The 17,288-nt window shown below is 43.5% G+C and overlaps 1 protein-coding gene across 3 annotated transcripts in view; it reads right to left on the bottom strand.

Moving 5' to 3' along the window:
- FGF13 (fibroblast growth factor 13) overlaps positions 1–17,288 on the bottom strand; it is a 579,020-nt gene that overhangs the window by 549,985 nt on the left and 11,747 nt on the right. For 2 of the 3 annotated variants that reach the window (XM_012472309.2, XM_064384169.1), the window contains exon 2: positions 15,721–15,933. In XM_012472309.2, coding sequence (XP_012327732.1) covers positions 15,721–15,769 — 49 coding nt within the window. In that variant the 5' untranslated portion in view covers positions 15,770–15,933. Of the gene's footprint in view, positions 1–15,720; positions 15,934–16,573; positions 16,654–17,288 lie in introns of those variants that run through there. The other variant, XM_012472308.2, reaches the window with a different exon arrangement.

The raw sequence follows: 17,288 nt of genomic DNA, 5'->3' as shown, positions 1-17,288 counted from the left end.
TACAAAAACAGCACTCACAGCACTAGCTGCACAATCCAAAGCAACACACACAGAGGTGGCAGGGAGGAAAGCAATTTCACAGTGGAAATATCAGAGGGATTTACTCAAATCAAAACTAAAGTCAAGACTTGGATATTTCCTCTATTTGATGCCAAGTATTCAACAAATGTTTCTCCCTCTCTCCAAAAAGAGTTTAGGGAAAAAAAAAAAAAAAAACCTGATTTCTACATATTTAAAACTAATTTGTGCTCCTAAACATGAGGTGTTTCAAATATAAAAGAAGTAGATAAAAACAAACAAAAATGTTGAACTATTCCAAGACTAATTGTGAAGTTAAATTTTTCCAAATGACAGAATGAGTCAAATGTTTATTCAGTCATTTATTGCATTTGCTTTATGAGCTAGGCTTTGTCCTAAGTATTATTTAGAAATTAATAACTTGGTACCTACACTCAACAAGTTTACAGTACAGTGGGGAATGGAAATAAATTGTAAAGGGCAAAAATGCAAGGATGAAGGATCATAGAGGCTATCACACAGGAAGTTCATTATTTCCATACACACACACATAATCACTATAAGAAAAGTAAACATAATAGACCCAAGAGGACCTAGAAAAGTCCTATTCACTCTACTAATGGTTCTCAAACTTGCAAGTCATTTGGACTGGTGCCTGAAAACTCCAGTACCCTAACAACTTGCATTTTTCCTTTATTTTATTCACCATGTTATTTTAATAATCTTAAATATTGAGGAAACAAATTGAGTATTTTAAAGCAATTTCTCTCATCAATTAAAAAAAGATCTATGCCCAAGTACATAACAGCATTAAGAGTCAGAAAATGAAAGCAACCCAAGTGGCCTCCAATGGATAAGCCAAATGTGTTCTATACCTACAATGTAATATTATTCAGCCTGAAAAAGGAAATAAATTTCCACATACACTACAACATGGATAAGCCTCAAGGCTCATCTTTTCCTTATCAATTATCCAGTTTCAGGTATCTCTTTATAGCAATGCTAAATGAAATAAGCCGGTTACAAAATGACAAATAACTATAGTTCCACTGATATAAGGTACCTAAAGTAGTCAGATCCACAGAAACAAAGTAGAATGATAGTTTCCAGGCAGGCACTGGGGTAAGAGGGAAATGGGAAATTCTTTAATGTGTACATAGTTTCACTTTTGAGAGACAAAAACGTTCTGAAGACTGGCTGCACAACCCGTCTTCAGATTATATACTTCAGTTAAATACTTAACACTACTGATCGGTACACATAAAAATAGTTAAGATGATAAATTGTATGTTATGTGCATGCTATCACAATTAAAAGTAAAAATAAAATTTTAAAGAACGATCATGCTATAATGCTACATGGTATATTGTCCTGAAGCTCTACTCCAAGAAAACATGACTGGGCTGCACAAAGGCCCCAAATGTGAGAAAATACAATGCTTCAGTTCTTTTAGTCATGAATAAGTTCATTGTGATGAGAGGGATAACTGTAGTTTTAAAAGCTGTTCTTGCCTTTGTGGGGAAAACAATACAAGCAAACTTATTTAGGTCACAGCAGTTACTGTAAACATCCCAAGGAAAGCTTATTAATAACAGCCACCCACAAAGGACCTGGTTTCAACCAAAGAATGTCATGGAGTAAGTGAAAGGAAGCCTTGAAAAGAATTGTCCTATACTTTAAAAATAAGAATGTTAACATCTTTTTGTAGTTTGACTTGGATTTAGAAATCACAAATATGGCCAATATTTTAAATAAGGAAACTGAACTAAATAGCGTCTGAAGGACCTTCTGGCTCTAAACCATAATAGTTTGTTGCTTGCTTGATAAAGGGGAAAAAAAAGCACTAAACATTTATGTCAATCCTTGATTCTGCTATCAGTAGAGTAACAGAGGCCATCTGCCTGAATCTGTTACTGTGTCAATGTAGAAACATACTGGGCTAGGCCGCTGCCACTAACTTGTTCTATGACCTTGGGCAAGTCACTGCCTCTCTGTGAGCCTAATTCTTCTACTCTGTAGTGGGCAGGTTGGACCAAATGATGATTAAGGTCCCTTCCAGCCATTATAGCCTATGATTAAAAACCCGTGGAGCATGGTGATTAAGTCTGCAGAGCAATGCGAATATACTTAATACTATAGAACTGGATACCATAGAATTGTATTTAAAATAATTAAAATAAAAAATAGATAATCCAAGAAGCAAAACAGCCACTCTGAGCAACAGTTTCTAACTAGAATAGCAAGAAACAAATGCTTCAACAAGAGGCCTCTAGGCTTGAATTTTCTCTTTCTTTTTAATCGAGTAGTCCTTCATGCCCAAAGAAACATTCAAGTACACTAAAGATGATGCTGTTAAAAGAAAAACTTTCATAAAATAACTCTTTCAATATCATAACTACCTCCACATTCAGCATTTGAGTTAGACTTGTATATACAGTTTTTATAAATTTTGTCTCCCCTATATACAATATGGTCAAGAGAGATGCATTCTGGACCAAATCTCACTCTCAGCAGAGCAACTACTCTCATTTCTTCCAGCCATGTAAACTAAGCAACTCAATTCTAGCTCAAAGGCAGGGAAACAAGTTTATTATCTTCAACCAGGATTTTCATATCCTGGGGAGATGCCTCTGCACTAAAAATCAATATAAGATTTTTCAAGGTATTCAGTTTTGTCACTTGTCCAGAGACAATGGCCTCAGAAAAGAAGATGAACTGCCTTACTTCCTTTTCCTCCCTTTTTCTGCATGCTGCCCTTTAAAGACATGCTCTTTGTGCCATAAATTCAAAGGTTGCTTTTATGTCCAGTGGGGTGGAGAGAGGAAGCTGGGTGTGTTTTAAATGGTGAAATCTGTCAAAGTCCCAAAGGCTCTTGTGATACAAATCAGGTCATCCTATACAGCCTGAACCCCCAATTCCACAGAGGAAATAAAAACCATTTATAACTCAAAGTAACTAGCAGTAATAGGTCAATGCACTTGATTGGTCATGAACCAATTACAGAGACACTGCTTGGTGCCTCAAGAATGAGAAGGGGTTGGGATGCACCTAGGCCAAGCCCAACACTCACACTCCTGCTCCCACCTCCCATCACCACCTGCCACCAGATACAGGGAGAAAAATTATGTCCAAGGAAAAGGGTAATTACCTTGTCCACCCTGCATCATCCTGCTCTAGACCGGCAGAGAAATATCTTGGAGGCCCCACTCCCATCCCCTTATCTCACCAGTTTAAGATCCACTGAGGTTCAAGCTATCATAAGAGTCAAAGTATTTGGACACCGACCTCTGCTATTCTAACAGCTCTTCTAGGATTGCCATTTCTGAATGGCAAGCCCCAAGCTGCCTCCCAGTCCCGCCCTCTCTGCAAGAGCCCAGGCTTTGAAATTCTCCTTCTTCCCTACTTTCTCCTAAAGAGGTATCATCAAGAGAAACAATTGAGGCAAGACTGGCAATAAGATAGAAAAAAGTAGCAAAAAGTGAGAGAGGAGGCTTCCAAGCAGAACACCTATATGTGGAAGATGAGTAGGGCCAGGAAGGTCTTTAAGGTTACTTAATTCAACCCATGAGGACACTGAGAACTCAAAACATACAGTTGACAACAATGCGTGTCCTAGACTTCAGGGCTCCACCGCATGTAACATTTTTGGAGTTGTTGATGCCTTTGAGAATCTGTTCAAAGTTACGGAACCTGCTCACCAGAAAAAAATGGACATTTATATACAATTTCTAGGGATCCTAGGACTGTCTCTAGGACAACGTTTCCCCAACTAGCCTGATGACAAGGATCACCAGGACACAGGCTTACAAGTCAGATTACAAGCTCTTTTCCTAAAGTTCTAATTCAGTAGGTCAGAGGGAGGGTTTTTTTGTTTTGTTTTGTTTAGAAAAAACAAACAAACCCTACTGGTGATTCTTTAGGCAAGCTTGAGAAACATTACCTAGAGGCAGTAGGTTCCTAAAACAGCTGTGCATTAGAACCACTTGAGGAGCTTAATTTAAAAATGTGGCTTTCTAAGGCTCACGCCCAGATATACTGAATCAAATTCTCCTGGTGGGATGTATATGTGGTAAGAGGTGATGCTGATGGCCAAGTTGGTCCAGGAACCACAGCTTCAGAGGTTCTTGAACCACAGATAAGCAACCATATATGACTCTATCCAGCTTGACTCATTAGTAATTTGGCCTGGCCAGAGACTGATGGCTGTGATGGGCACCAGATCACTCATTGCTTGACATACCACCAACGTGGAACAGAGTGCTTTATACACTGAAAGTCTGTTTCCCTGAAGTAAGCTTGAAAAACATGCTCATATTATCCATGAAGGCAAGGATAGTTATCTGTTCTTCTCACTGCTGTATTCTCAGTGTCTAAGGCAGCAGATGGCACATAGAAGGTTCAATACATATTTATCGAGTAAATTAATGGATGAATTAATTTACACATGAATTCAAATAACTGAAATCACTTAAGTTGGGTTATGACTGTCCAATGCATGTGTGAATCTGTAGATGTGTTTCTATCACCAAGAAACCCTCTAGCAAGAGTCCTCTAACTTGAAAAATCAATATGAATATCACTACTATTTCAGTAATATTGTCAGTATCATCATTGACCAAATTCTATGTAGATGGCCAATTGTGAAGTAGCAATTGTATCCTAAATTAAATTAGGAAAATTAAATCCAGCAGGATTACTGCTGTAAGTCTAAGGGCTTTTAGTATAGAGTTTCAAAAGTAAAGGAACATTTACAGAAACCTAGGGTGGATGACAAGCATTGTCATTAAGTAATACATTTAGTGAGCACTTGTTTTGTGAAAAGGATCCTTGAAGACATTCCAGTCTATTCAGTGAGATAAGACATAAGCAGATGAGAAGTTAACTATGAGATATACCCAAAGTAGCCCATGGAGATTGCCAGAGGGGTGACATAGAAGCCCTGTACAGGAAGTAAGCAGTGCCTGCTGGGAGGGTGGAAGAAAGGCTTCATGGAGGATGGAGATTTAGCTTGGACTTGAAGCATCATAGAATATAAAAATAATAAGTAGTTCACTCCAACTCAAGGAATGGTGAGAGCAGAAAACTTAGTTTGAAGACAATCAATAAGTAATATTTCATTAATACTATTTTTATTACATCATTAATAGAATTATGTATTTCCACTATAGATAAAATAGAAAAATATGACTAAACACTATAAATTTCTATAAGTCAACCATCCAAAGATTCTTTTTGGTGTATATTCTTTCAAGATTTATTCTAAGCATATTTGTTGTGCATGTATTTACATATGCGCATAGTTGTCTATGTGTATTTAATTTGGTATTTAAAGATATATACATACATATACATAGCCCCATATGTACACATATTCATATATGAACTTTTATAAAATACTAATCATGCTTATGGAGTCCAGTGAGAAGGATCTCAAGGAGGTGCGGGAAAATCATTCACACCCCAGGCAGAAATCGCCATCTCTCCTTGGTTACCCCTAAGTCCACACCTAGTATACACACTAAAAATGATGGTGCAGATTATTTAATGACATAAAATAACATTCTAACATGTTGAGGGGAAAAAAGGAAGTTATCGTATATTCTGCCTGATTCCACATACACACTTAATTAGCCATGTCTATGTATTATAATATCCAGAGAAAAAGGACTAGAAGGAAAGCCTCAAAGGTAACTTGGTAGTGGAACCTTGGGTGATATTTTCTTTATGCTTTCATGATGTTCCAAATTGTCTCCAGTAAATATGCATTATTTTGCAATAGGAAAAACATCAATGCAATAAAACATAAGTAATATAAAACACACAAATAAATTCAAAACTGCCTGCTCAAGATGCACCCTCGGTTTTTGAGCAGCTAAAGTCAAATTAGCATTAACAAGAAGACAGAGAAAGCAAAGCTCTTATGTTGGTCAAATCCTGACTTCAAGGCTCTTGGCCTTCTATGCCTGCCTTTGAGGTGCCCAGCGGGTGGGTCAGGTGAACAGAAAGCAAGACAGCCTCGATAGGTGTGGGTGGGGGAGGACGGCGCGCCTCCCTGAGCCCCGCCCGGCCACCACCAGCGCTGCTCTGACCGCCACCATCTTAACGCTGCGTCCCCACAGGCTGCAGCGTGCCCGCGGTCTAGACCGCGAGGCTGCGGGCTGCACCAGAGAGCGCAGTCTCTTCCCCAGGACTGCAGCCACTCGCACCGTCAGCCACGGAGCCCTGGCCCGGGCCACGATTCCCTTTCTGACGCCTCCCTGCGAGTCAACTGGGCCGTGGGTATCAAGGGCAAGCAAACAGAAACCCCCATTGCCCACCACCGCTGCCGCCGCCAGGAAGGCGCTTTGTCATGCCCGGAGCCGGTGACGGGCAGCTCTTTGCCAAGTTTCACCTTCGGTGACACAACTTTTCCGTGTTTCTTTTTTAGGCAGCTGCCACATCACGAGGCTAATGAGCACATTAAGGTTTGTAATAAACCCGCCTGCCAGATACACAGGAACTGAGGGAGGCTGGTTGACCAGACCTTTTAGCGCGATCATCGGGTTCCCAGCTAGCCGGAAAACAAATGCTCCCTGGAATGAGAGCATCTAGGAGCACCTTGTCCTGTTTCCAAGAGAATGGCTCACATTGTTCCCAGAGCTCCGAAAATCACTCACAAATTCAAGAGCTCTTGGAAGCCTTAATGTTCAATAAATGCCCCAAGGGGAGAGGCAAGCATACACACAGATAATCAAAGGCAAAATAAGCAGGTCAATTCTCAATACTTTCAAAGTCACCACTGAAAGAAGATTCTGAAAATATAGATCTATGAGTATATTCAAGAACGCACTCAGCCTGCCTTCTTCAGGTTGTTTATTTCTACTTTTAAGAACTAGATAAATATTTTAAGAACCCTAGCTGTTTACTAACCCTCAACTTCAGAACAGTAACAAATGCTACCTACATTATTTGGAGCAAGTTTTCAGAACTGGGTTTCATGTTTGTTATTAAATTTACCTATAAACATGCAATGGACTTGTTACTGTTAATTACTGCCGTTAAGCAAACATTCTACAATGCAGAAAAACACTACATGATGATTCCCAACTTTGAGAACTATAATTAATATGCTTGTTCAAGGCGTTGTGTCTCTGTTAACAAGATATATTTTTGGAAATATTATCTAACTGAAGGCAGCATAAATAGTGTACAAAATAAAGCTTGCACTTTTTTATTTTTCCACTTAAAATGAGTTATATAAGTAGTGAAAAACCTCTTCTATGAAGCTACACTTTGTTGTGGGGGGTGGATTTCTTTCACCAAGATTAATATAGCTATCAAAGGAAAACATCCAGAAATGAAAATCTTTCAATGAGCTCAGCACACCCTGAGGAGCCCCCATTCGGTTAATAAAAACCACTGACATCTGTTAACAAGAAAAGGGGGGAGGGAAAAAAGGAGAGATGGAGGAAGAATGGGGTAGGGTTGAGAGACACCGAGAGAAGGGAAATGAGACATATGATTCTGATGACAGACAGACTGAAAGCCTATACCATGTAATGAAAAATTAAATAAGTGGAGTTTTTACTCAACAGTGAATTAAGAGGATGTATAATCTTGAAGATACAGGTGAAACAAGCTCCCAGATGCACTTGTAGAAGAAAGTACCATTGTTTTTAAACCAGTATGAAAGCCAAAGTTACCTGACCAATGAAAGCCACAGTCAGCTGGTCAATGTCCTGTAGCAATGGTTCAAGAGAATCACCAAGTGAGGTGAGATGCACATTGGAAAGTGAAAAGTCAGAATGTCCCAGGCCAGAAAAGAAGAAAAGGACACCCCAGTACAGTGCCTGATACAGAAAAGTCACTTAAGAAATGTTCAGAGGTTTGTTCAACTGAACAAATACCACAGCTGTGGAGCAACCATGCATTTGGTATAGGCACATTCCTCCTAATTATGTCCAATTTGGTGAATGAAAGTAATTTTGTCTTTGTGCAAACCTGTACTAGAAAGACTCAACTGTGCTGCCTAGGAAGGGAGTACGATATAGTGGTTAGTGGTTAGGAGGTACATTTGGAGTCAATCAAATCTGGCTCAAATCTTCACTCCACCATCTTGTTAGCTGAGTGGACTAAGGATGGCCTCAGTCTCTCAGTTTCTTCATCTGTCACATGGGAAGAATAGTATGGATATTCATTCTCCATACATTGTTATGAAGATTTCATGAGATATTTCATGTTAACTCTCCGGCCTATAGTCAGTGATCAGAAAATACTATTACTTTTAGGACCCCCATCAAAATTATTTCTCCAATGTATCTAGGTGTTAGAAAGTCAACCATTAACAATTGAAATTTTTGAGTGAAAGCTCTGCCCCAGGCAATCCTTAAATAAAATGTAAATACCCGTAGGTATTTATCGGATTAAGCCACCAGGAAGCTCTGACAAAGTCTTTCTCTATCACAATGCCTTCTGATGTGAAAACAAAACAGGAAGTAAGCAGGTCATAGGACCAATGAGTTTTCATAGGTGCATGGCATATGCATTCATCATTTATTGATTACTACAAGGCCAAGCACTGTGCTAGTAATTTGCAAACCACTAGCTGTGTGACTTCATACAAGCTACATTATCTCCATGAACTTCAATTTTCTCATCTTTAAAGTCTGTATGTACTAAGAGTTACTGTACTTCATTTGGCTGTCATGAAGATTAAATTAGATATATGAAAAATCAATGTTTGCCTAGTAAATAGTAACTGCTCAATAATTTAGAAGCTACTATTTTAAAGATGGCAATGTCCATTACTGTTATTTGTTATTAAAGGATGAATAAAACATACCTCTGCTTAAAGAAATCCCCTATCTTTCCCGGGTCATTCAATAACTACTCCTAGAAGACTAACCATGTCCAAGATTCTATTGAATGCGTCAGTGTGGGGCAAGGTAGGAGTCTTCCAAGAAACCAGAGGACGAGACAAGAAGAGTGATCAACAGGGAACAAAGAGTGCTGGAAGGGGAGTTGGCTAGATGTGTCAGAAACCAGAGTACATATAGGCAAAACTAATAGATGATGATAGAAATAAAAATAGGAGGCCAGGTGCAGTGGCTTACACCTGTAGGGAGGCTGAGGTGGGTGGATCATTTGAAGTCAGGAGTTCAAGACCAGCGTGGTCAACACAGGTAAACCCTGTCTCTACTAAAAATACAAAGAAATTAGCCAGGTAGTGGTGACACACAACTGTAATCCCAGCTACTTGGAAAGCTAGGGAGGGAGAATCACTTGAACCCAGGAGGCGGAGGTTGCAGTGAGCGGAGATCATGCCACTGCATTCCAGTTTGGGAGACAGAGTGAGATCCTGCCTCAAAAAAAAAAAAAATTGGAGTTGTCTTTAGATGGGGGGAATGACTAGAAAGGGGCATGAGAACACTTTCTGGGGTGACAAGAATATTATGTATCTTCACTTTGGTGTTGATTTCATGGGTGTAAATATTATCAAAAATCATTGAGATGCACACTCAAGATTTTTGCATATTACTGTAGGTAAATTTCAACTGCACAAAAGGAATTTGAGTTTTACTGTTTTTTAAAAACCCTTTTCTAATTTGGCCTTTGACTAGGCCTGCCTTTCACCAGAAGATTCTTTGCTTTCTTCCCAGCCCTACTTACACGAACCACAAAAAAAGGACAGACATGTACAACTAGGGATTCCTTTAGGCCACAGAGTGATTGTGCAGACCAAATTTGATGTCTCAGCAGGCAGGCCAAACAAGCAACTTAGCTCTGGCCAGCCCTATTGTACTCCCTAGAATGTCAACCACAACCTTACACCAGCATAGGCCTTTGCCTGTGGGGAAAGTCATTAGCCAGTGACACTAATAATGCTATTTCCATTTGAAAATCAATGCTAAAAGTAATTTCAAAGGGCAGAAGCAAGAATAGCCATGAGAACTGCTTTACAGTAATCACAATAAACAGTCATTGTGATTTAGACTTAATATTTATTCCAACTCAGATCCCATAATAACATAGTCCTTCATATTACCATCATGCCCTAAGAATCAACAATTTATTTCTTTTCTAATAAAAACCACCCATTTTCAGAGCTAATACTCTGGAAAACACTGCTTTGAAGGAAAAAAAAAAGGCCATTTAATTCAAGGAGAAATTGGATCTGAGGCTTGGAGTGGTGGTCATAATTACTACTATATATTATTTCACTTTCTTTAGGAAATTAGTGCATTTACCTGGAAATCCACACTCTTAGGAAATGTTTCATCAATATATGACATTCAAAAAAGTGATATATGACATTCAAAAAAGTGATAAAATACCATGTTAAAAAATGTCAGAAAGAAGATTCAACTAAGTTTGTAGAGCTGATATATTACAAATAGATAACCTACATTTCAAGTTGATGAGGACTAAGATGAACCATGTTACACAGGACAATGAGCCTGAAATCCACTCTTTGGCCTGTGCTGATAAATCATGGTGATGATGTGTCTTCTTGCTAGGGAAACAAATCAGTGACTGCAGAAAATTAGTTATGCTGACATTTGTGTTCTGTACTAATTGCATATATTATATGCCTAATCTTCAAATTTCAAAGATAACGTTAAACTGAGCAAGGTATTAGACATGTAGGATCTCCATTCATCCACTCTACTTTAATGCACATGGTTTTTTTTCTCCCTCCTTCAATTGCTTAATCTTGACAATTATTTTCCATTCTTTTCAAATTTCTCAACTCCAAAAATATAAGTCATACTGAAGCAGACACTAGAAAGCCTTTTTATTGGATATATTTGAAGAGCTGCAACACATTCTGGTTGTTCTGTGTTGATTGTAATTCCCAGAATGAGAAGTTGATTTGGACATTAAACAGCACAGCTGCAGAGAGACCTGGAACGCTAACAGTTTCATCTCCTTACTCACCGCCTTACAAATCAGCCTTCTGGCTTATCCAATTCCAATTCCAATTTTCTCCCTGATTCCAATTCTCTCCCCAGTCCTGACCCTGTCCCCAAGGCTACCCGTAACATCTCCCTACTGTGGGCATATACCTCAACTCCTTCCTTCACCCCACAGCTCACCCTCTGCTTCTTACCCAAGCCCCAACTCAACATCCATTCCCACTCCAACCTCATCTGCATATTGAGACCTAGGACACATATGAACCTTTTTAATTATTTGAACTGTGCTGAAAAGAGGCTTAGAAGAAGGAGTACTAAGCTAGAGAGAAGATACAGTACCCCTAACCCATGCCCCAACTTGTTCCCCTTTCTAGCTTTAGCCTTTGTCAATAAAGAAGCTATACGCCGCTACAAATAATAATGAAGAGGATTTAGGTACAATGTGCACTCATCTTCTGCACCTATCCCCAAGAACAGACCAACATTTCTGATTAGAGATCTCCCTGGTCACACCTCCTTAGCAAGGCTATGATCACCTCCTTCAGCACAGAAGAGAGCATGTGGCTTATGACACTGTATGTAAAACTATGGGACCATGATGACAGAGTAGAAAAAAAAGTCCCTACATGAGTAATAGACAGATGATCATTGCTACTTTTTTTTTTTTTTTTTTTTTTTTTGAGACGGAGTTTCGCTCTCGTTACCCAGGCTGGAGTGCAATGGCGCGATCTCGGCTCACCGCAACCTCCGCCTCCTGGGTTCAGGCAATTCTCCTGCCTCAGCCTCCTGAGTAGCTGGGATTACAGGCACGCGCCACCATGCCCAGCTAATTTTTTTGTATTAGTAGAGACGGGGTTTCACAATGTTGACCACGATGGTCTCGATCTCTTGACCTCGTGATCCACCCGCCTCGGCCTCCCAAAGTGCTGGGATTACAGGCTTGAGCCACCGCGCCCGGCCCATTGCTACTTTTTAATAAAGGTCACCAACCTCATAATTTCTTTTCGATAAAATACCTCTAAACCTCTGCTTTTGTCTGGCCCAAGTCTGAGAAAGACACTTAATGAAACCTACTATAGTAAACCACAATGATCAAGATGATCTTTTGGAAGACATTCAGGACGCAAGCCTAGATATGTTGGCTACATGACCACAATTCCCTATTCTTTGTAAGTAGGGTAGGGTAGAAAGACTATTGGAAAAAAGCCAGAAAGTGAACAAAAATGAACTGTGGTGTAAATGTATGGGGCCACCACCATCCATTACAACAGCAGCTATACAAGTGGCTGGCTTTTCGGACTATGCATGGAATTATCCTCCATTGTCCAGCAGCCAGCCTGAGCCCAGCCTGACAACAGTGCTGTCTCACCAAGAAAACCCACAGCCCACAGGGCATTGAAACTTGCCCGGATATCGTGGCTCTTAGGCTAAGCACAAAGGAAAGGTTGTTGAAAAAACACACCCAACTCCAAACATGTAGCTGCAAACCTAAAGACAGTTTTGAAAGCAATAATTAGCTAGCATATTTACTTAATCCAAAAAAGGTTTGGTTTCATTTATAGCAGCCTAGAAAATTTCCAATACCACAGGAAAACTGTTGCAACAAACCAGAAACAGACTTAACTGAGTGCTTGTCCAACAGAAGACTGCTGAAAAGGTCTTATGTGACAAGGTAGAGAATGAGTCAAAGCTAAGAGAATATCTGCTTGAACAAACAAATATTATGCTTTTTTCTTCCCTGGAATGGAAACAGATCCTCCAATCCAAGAGCCGTGTGACTCAAACTATATACCCATCTGCCAATTTTAAAGTTTATACAAAGCATAAATAAATACACAAACAGCAACGGGCTGCACAAGAAGCCTTTTTAATAGTTTCAAACAGAATCAAGGTCCCCGCCTTCTTTCTAAAGAGAACAGCCTGTCTTGTCTGGCTACATTTTTGAAAAGGTTATGACAAAGACCAGTATCCATCACTGGTCTTAACCTCAGTGAGTTGAAGAAAATGTCATTTAAAAAGACAATCAGCAATTTATATACTCTTAAAGCCATATTTCATTCAGCAGCACAAAATAATTTACTAGAAACCTACTACCTGTGCTTCAAAAGCTCTAGAAACACTGTACTGTACTCCATAATAATCTATGTAGTTATGATACACTGTGGGTCTGAGCCCTAACTGATGGGGGTGGGAGGCTGAATTTAAATGAGCAGTAGGCTCTGACAACAGATCATAAAATTCATTCAAACTGTTACTAAATTATTTGACTTCATCCAATCATTTGTCATATCACTATTAAAAATTAAAAGTGTGTATATTCAAAGTATCTATGAAATGCTTGATCCTACATCTTGCTATGTTACAAAGAATATGCCAATTCGTTTTTTAGCTTAAAAAGTTAAAGATGACCTATATATAGGAAATTTGTAAGTAAGGAAAACTCTTCAGAAATATGGCCAACATATATAAACTCTATTGACTAAAAGATAAATAGACCTTGTATCTTTCATCTCTCATATAAAAAGTAGTCTTTAAAATTTAGTCATGTAAGACTTTTCACATACTTGAAAGAAGAAAATACTAATGGCTACTACACATTTCCTATTTTGAAAATGCTCTAAATTCAACAACCAACAGAAAGGCTGAAATGGCAAGCTTGCTCTTAGCAGCCAAAAGCTTCCCATCTCCTCGGGGAAGTAAACCCCGTTCTTAAAAGTTGCCTTGTAAAATTAATTTATTCTAATTACAACCATAATTTCAAGTGCTAATTACACAATTCCTACAGAGGTATGTAGTTTCAAATGTGGCGAGTCAACATAAGAAAATGTTATGACACATGCCTAGTACAAATTTTCATTATCGAATTACAGAAACCTGTCCTGTTTCCAGATGCATTAATCCATTCTGGACCACTGCAAATTATATTCCTAAAACAGCAACACATTTTCTGTGAATGAATTTGGTTTCGCCGTCTTTCAAAGGTAGCCTGAAATAAACCTGAAGTAACCACCTGATGGAAATCAGGAGCCAAAGTTTCAGAAGCAAACGTGAAAGACTTTCAGATTCAACAGGGTAATGACGTGCCTAGATCAATCTGGTGCTACAGTCTTTAATTACATTTACTTCTCTGGGCCCTCAGTGGAAAACAAAATGGTTTAATGACCCTGAAGTCATTTTCCTTTATCATATAAATGCCTGTTTGAGACTCCACAAGCTCTGGAAACCTACAGCAGTAGTTCTACTTTCCGAAGTTATTCATTTGGGATTGAATGCTAGCCTTGAGCCAGACTGGGGGCAGCAACGACCCCTAAGACAACAGATCTAACCCCTCCACAAACTTCCGTAACCTTCCTCAGCCTTTCGCCTAGTTGGGGAAGAAATGGCTCCATTTAAAACAAGGATAAAGGCCCTGAGCTGAAGACTTTGACAACTTTCCGCGGGGGAGGGCTGGCGCTGCCCTAGAATCTCCCGGGAAAGAAAGCTCTGAGAGATGGGGAGAGGCGAGAAGGAGGAGAGGAGAAAAAGGAACAGAGAAAGGAGTGGGAGTGAAGGGGGCCCGAGGGCTCAGGGAGGAATTGGGGCCCCCATGAACAAAAGCTGGGACTCCCCGCGCTGCAACCTCACTTCTGCAGCGGGGACTCGGCCTGGGTCGCTGCGGTCCAGGTGCTTGGGGCCCTCAGGGCTAGTCCAGCCCACTCCAGCGTCTGCTGTGTGGCCATTCCGGACACTCGCACCTAAGGCACCTGCCGTTCCCCACTGCTCTTCCACATTCCCTCTCTGAGCCCCTCTCCGCACCGCGGTCTCCAAGGCCGCTGTCTCCAGTTCACATTCGGGAGCTAATCATAGTCCTCAAAAAGGCAACGGCTAGAACCGGCAAGGGGTGGGGGGCGTCCCCTTCCTTTGCCTTAGTTCTCCCCAGCCTGAGGACCCCTTTGCTGCGCGTCCCCAGCCCGCCCATGGGAGGCCCCGGGCAGAGGCGCGCACTCCAGGGGGACTAGTGGTCGGGTGCCCCGGGTGAGGTGGCTGAACCCCAGCAAGCAGAGGAAGGGGAACTGCCCCCTCCCACGGAGGCCCACTCATGCTGGGCACTAGTGGCAAGGGGATAACAGCCTTTGTTCTCCTGGGGCTTGGCGAGGCTGCGCTGCCAAAGCACAGCGCGGGCAGCGCCGGGGCACCAGGATTGCTCACTTTTGCACGCGGCGTGTCGAAGGGTGCAAGCTCCTGCCTTCCCCAGGGGGTGGGGTGGATAGGGAGTTTGGGATTAGGGGGTGTACTGGGGGAGGAGTGGGGGGAGGGGTTCTGCGTCTCGACCAGGCTCTTTGTTTGCACTGGGGGCGGGGAGAGGGGGCTGAAGGCGGGTTCAAGCTTGGGTTCTGAGAGCAGGGCAGATTCCTGAGTATGTCACCATGTTGCACGCGCGCAGCACACATATGCACACGCGCGCACACGCACACACATGCACTCATACAGACAGGCGGCCGGCCGTCAGCAGACAACGCGGTTCCCGGCGCTCCCGGCTGCAGCAGCTTCGTCTGCCCGCAGCGCCACCACCGTGTGTCCAGAGGGGGAGTGGAGGAGGCTGGAGGCACTCGAGGGGCAACAATTCCGCGAGGAAGGAGGGAAAGTGGTGCAAACGTAGATCCACCCCCCGACGGCCTCTGCCCCCCTTTTTCTCCCGGGGTCGCAGAGGTCATGGGTAGGTTAGGCTCCAGGAGGGAGGCAGGGAGCCGCCGGAGGGCGGCGCGCACGCGTGGGGGCGAGGGAAACGAAGGAAAGGCAAGCAGGCGGACTCGGCGGGCGGGCTTACCCTTAGAAGCATCTTTCTCCTCTTTGGGCTTGGTCACCTTTCCACTCATAGATCCCAGCTTGCTTGACAAGGTTCACTCAGAAGACGGAAGTCCTCGCGGAGCGGGCCGGACTTGGGAGAGTGCTTAGGGCGGCAAGTCTCGACCACGAGCTCCCCTCGGTGTGGTTCGGGGCGGAATTCGCTTTCCCCCACCGCTGCCGCCGCCGCCGCTGCCTAAGAGAGAGTCGGAAGGAAAGGAGAGGGGTGAAGGAGGAGCCGCGGTCGCCGCAGCCGCGAGCCTGAGCGGCCGGCCGCGGGAGGAGCCGCTCGCCGCGCTCAAGAAGTGAAGAGACAAAGCGGCGCGGCGCTTCCTCCGCGCCCCGCGCCCTCAGCTCCTGCCCGCCTGCGGAGAGCCACGCTTACAACCCCCGGGGCGGCAGAGAGGCGCGGCCGGGACTCCCCGGCTTCGCTGCCGGCCTCCCTGGGTTCCGCGCGGGCCGCTCGCCGGGAGTTGCCTGGGTGGGGTGCCCGCACACTGGCGGGCTGCTTTCCCCCGCCTCTCCCAATCCGCTGCGGGCCGCCAACTCGATGAAAATAAAACCCCGAGGAAGGCTTTTTAAAAAAATCAAAACAAAGATAAAAATATTCACTTAAAAATAACAAGCCTCTCCGAAAGGGAAATGTTTGAACATGTGATGAGCAACGTGTGAGCCTGTTACACCGCAGAGCCGCGCAGCTTCTCGCCCTCGGGGAATCGGGAGGAGAGGGTCGCCTCTTTTCTTTCTATTTAATCCATTTTCAGGTTCCTATTATTTTGCCAAAAAGGGGGCCGGAGTTGGTCGCCCGCGGAGGATTGGGAGACGATGGCCCTTACCTGCTTGCTTTCTCTCTCTCCCTACACCCACACCCCCTCGGAGCTCGCCCGCTCCCTCGCTCGCGCTCTCCTTCCAAAGAACTCTCCGGTCCCAGAGAGCCACGAATCAACACCGCGGCGCATTCTATATAAACGGCAAGGTGTGGGCACGCGGAGGGTGGGGGCTGGCGAAGGCGGGGCCTCACAAAGCCGCCTGCCCGCTGTAGTAAAAGGAGAGCTCGGCAGGGGCGCGCCGACGTCAGCCGCGGGTTGGCAAAACCCCGGCGAGCCCCGCGTAGTGCTGGCGAGCGTGTCTGCTGGGCGTCCCCTGGCCCCTCCCGGGCAGGCAGGGCCCACGGGTGCCGCTGTAGCGGGCTCACACCGTTGGCCGAGGAGGTAGAAGTCCGGTGCTTCCCCCACCCTGGCCGCTGTTACTCCTCTGCTCCTAGCGCCTGCTTTCCCAGGCCCGCGCTGCTCGCCACCTACACTTTGGGAACTCCCCTGTTAGCAACTGCTCGCAACGAGCGGTGGAATCTCAGCCGGGAGTCGATGACTTTTCGCTTCTGGCTAGCTGCTCAAGTTGAGACAGCCGGGCTTTCAGGGAGGAGAGAAGGGCTCTCTGGGATCTGGGTGTCACTAGGTCAGAGAGTGAAACTGTCCTAGGCGGCTGCCACCTCCCACCCCCACCCCCACCCCCACACGCAGGCCCCTCCTCCTAGGGCTGGTCGCTCGGGTT

Source organism: Aotus nancymaae, unplaced genomic scaffold (genome assembly GCF_030222135.1).
Source record: "Aotus nancymaae isolate 86718 unplaced genomic scaffold, 86718_ANA_hifiasm-v0.15.2.pri h1tg000004l, whole genome shotgun sequence".
Lineage (NCBI taxonomy): Eukaryota > Metazoa > Chordata > Mammalia > Primates > Aotidae > Aotus > Aotus nancymaae.
Note: the sequence above shows the minus strand (reverse complement) of the source record. Positions and strands in the feature narration are given on the sequence as shown.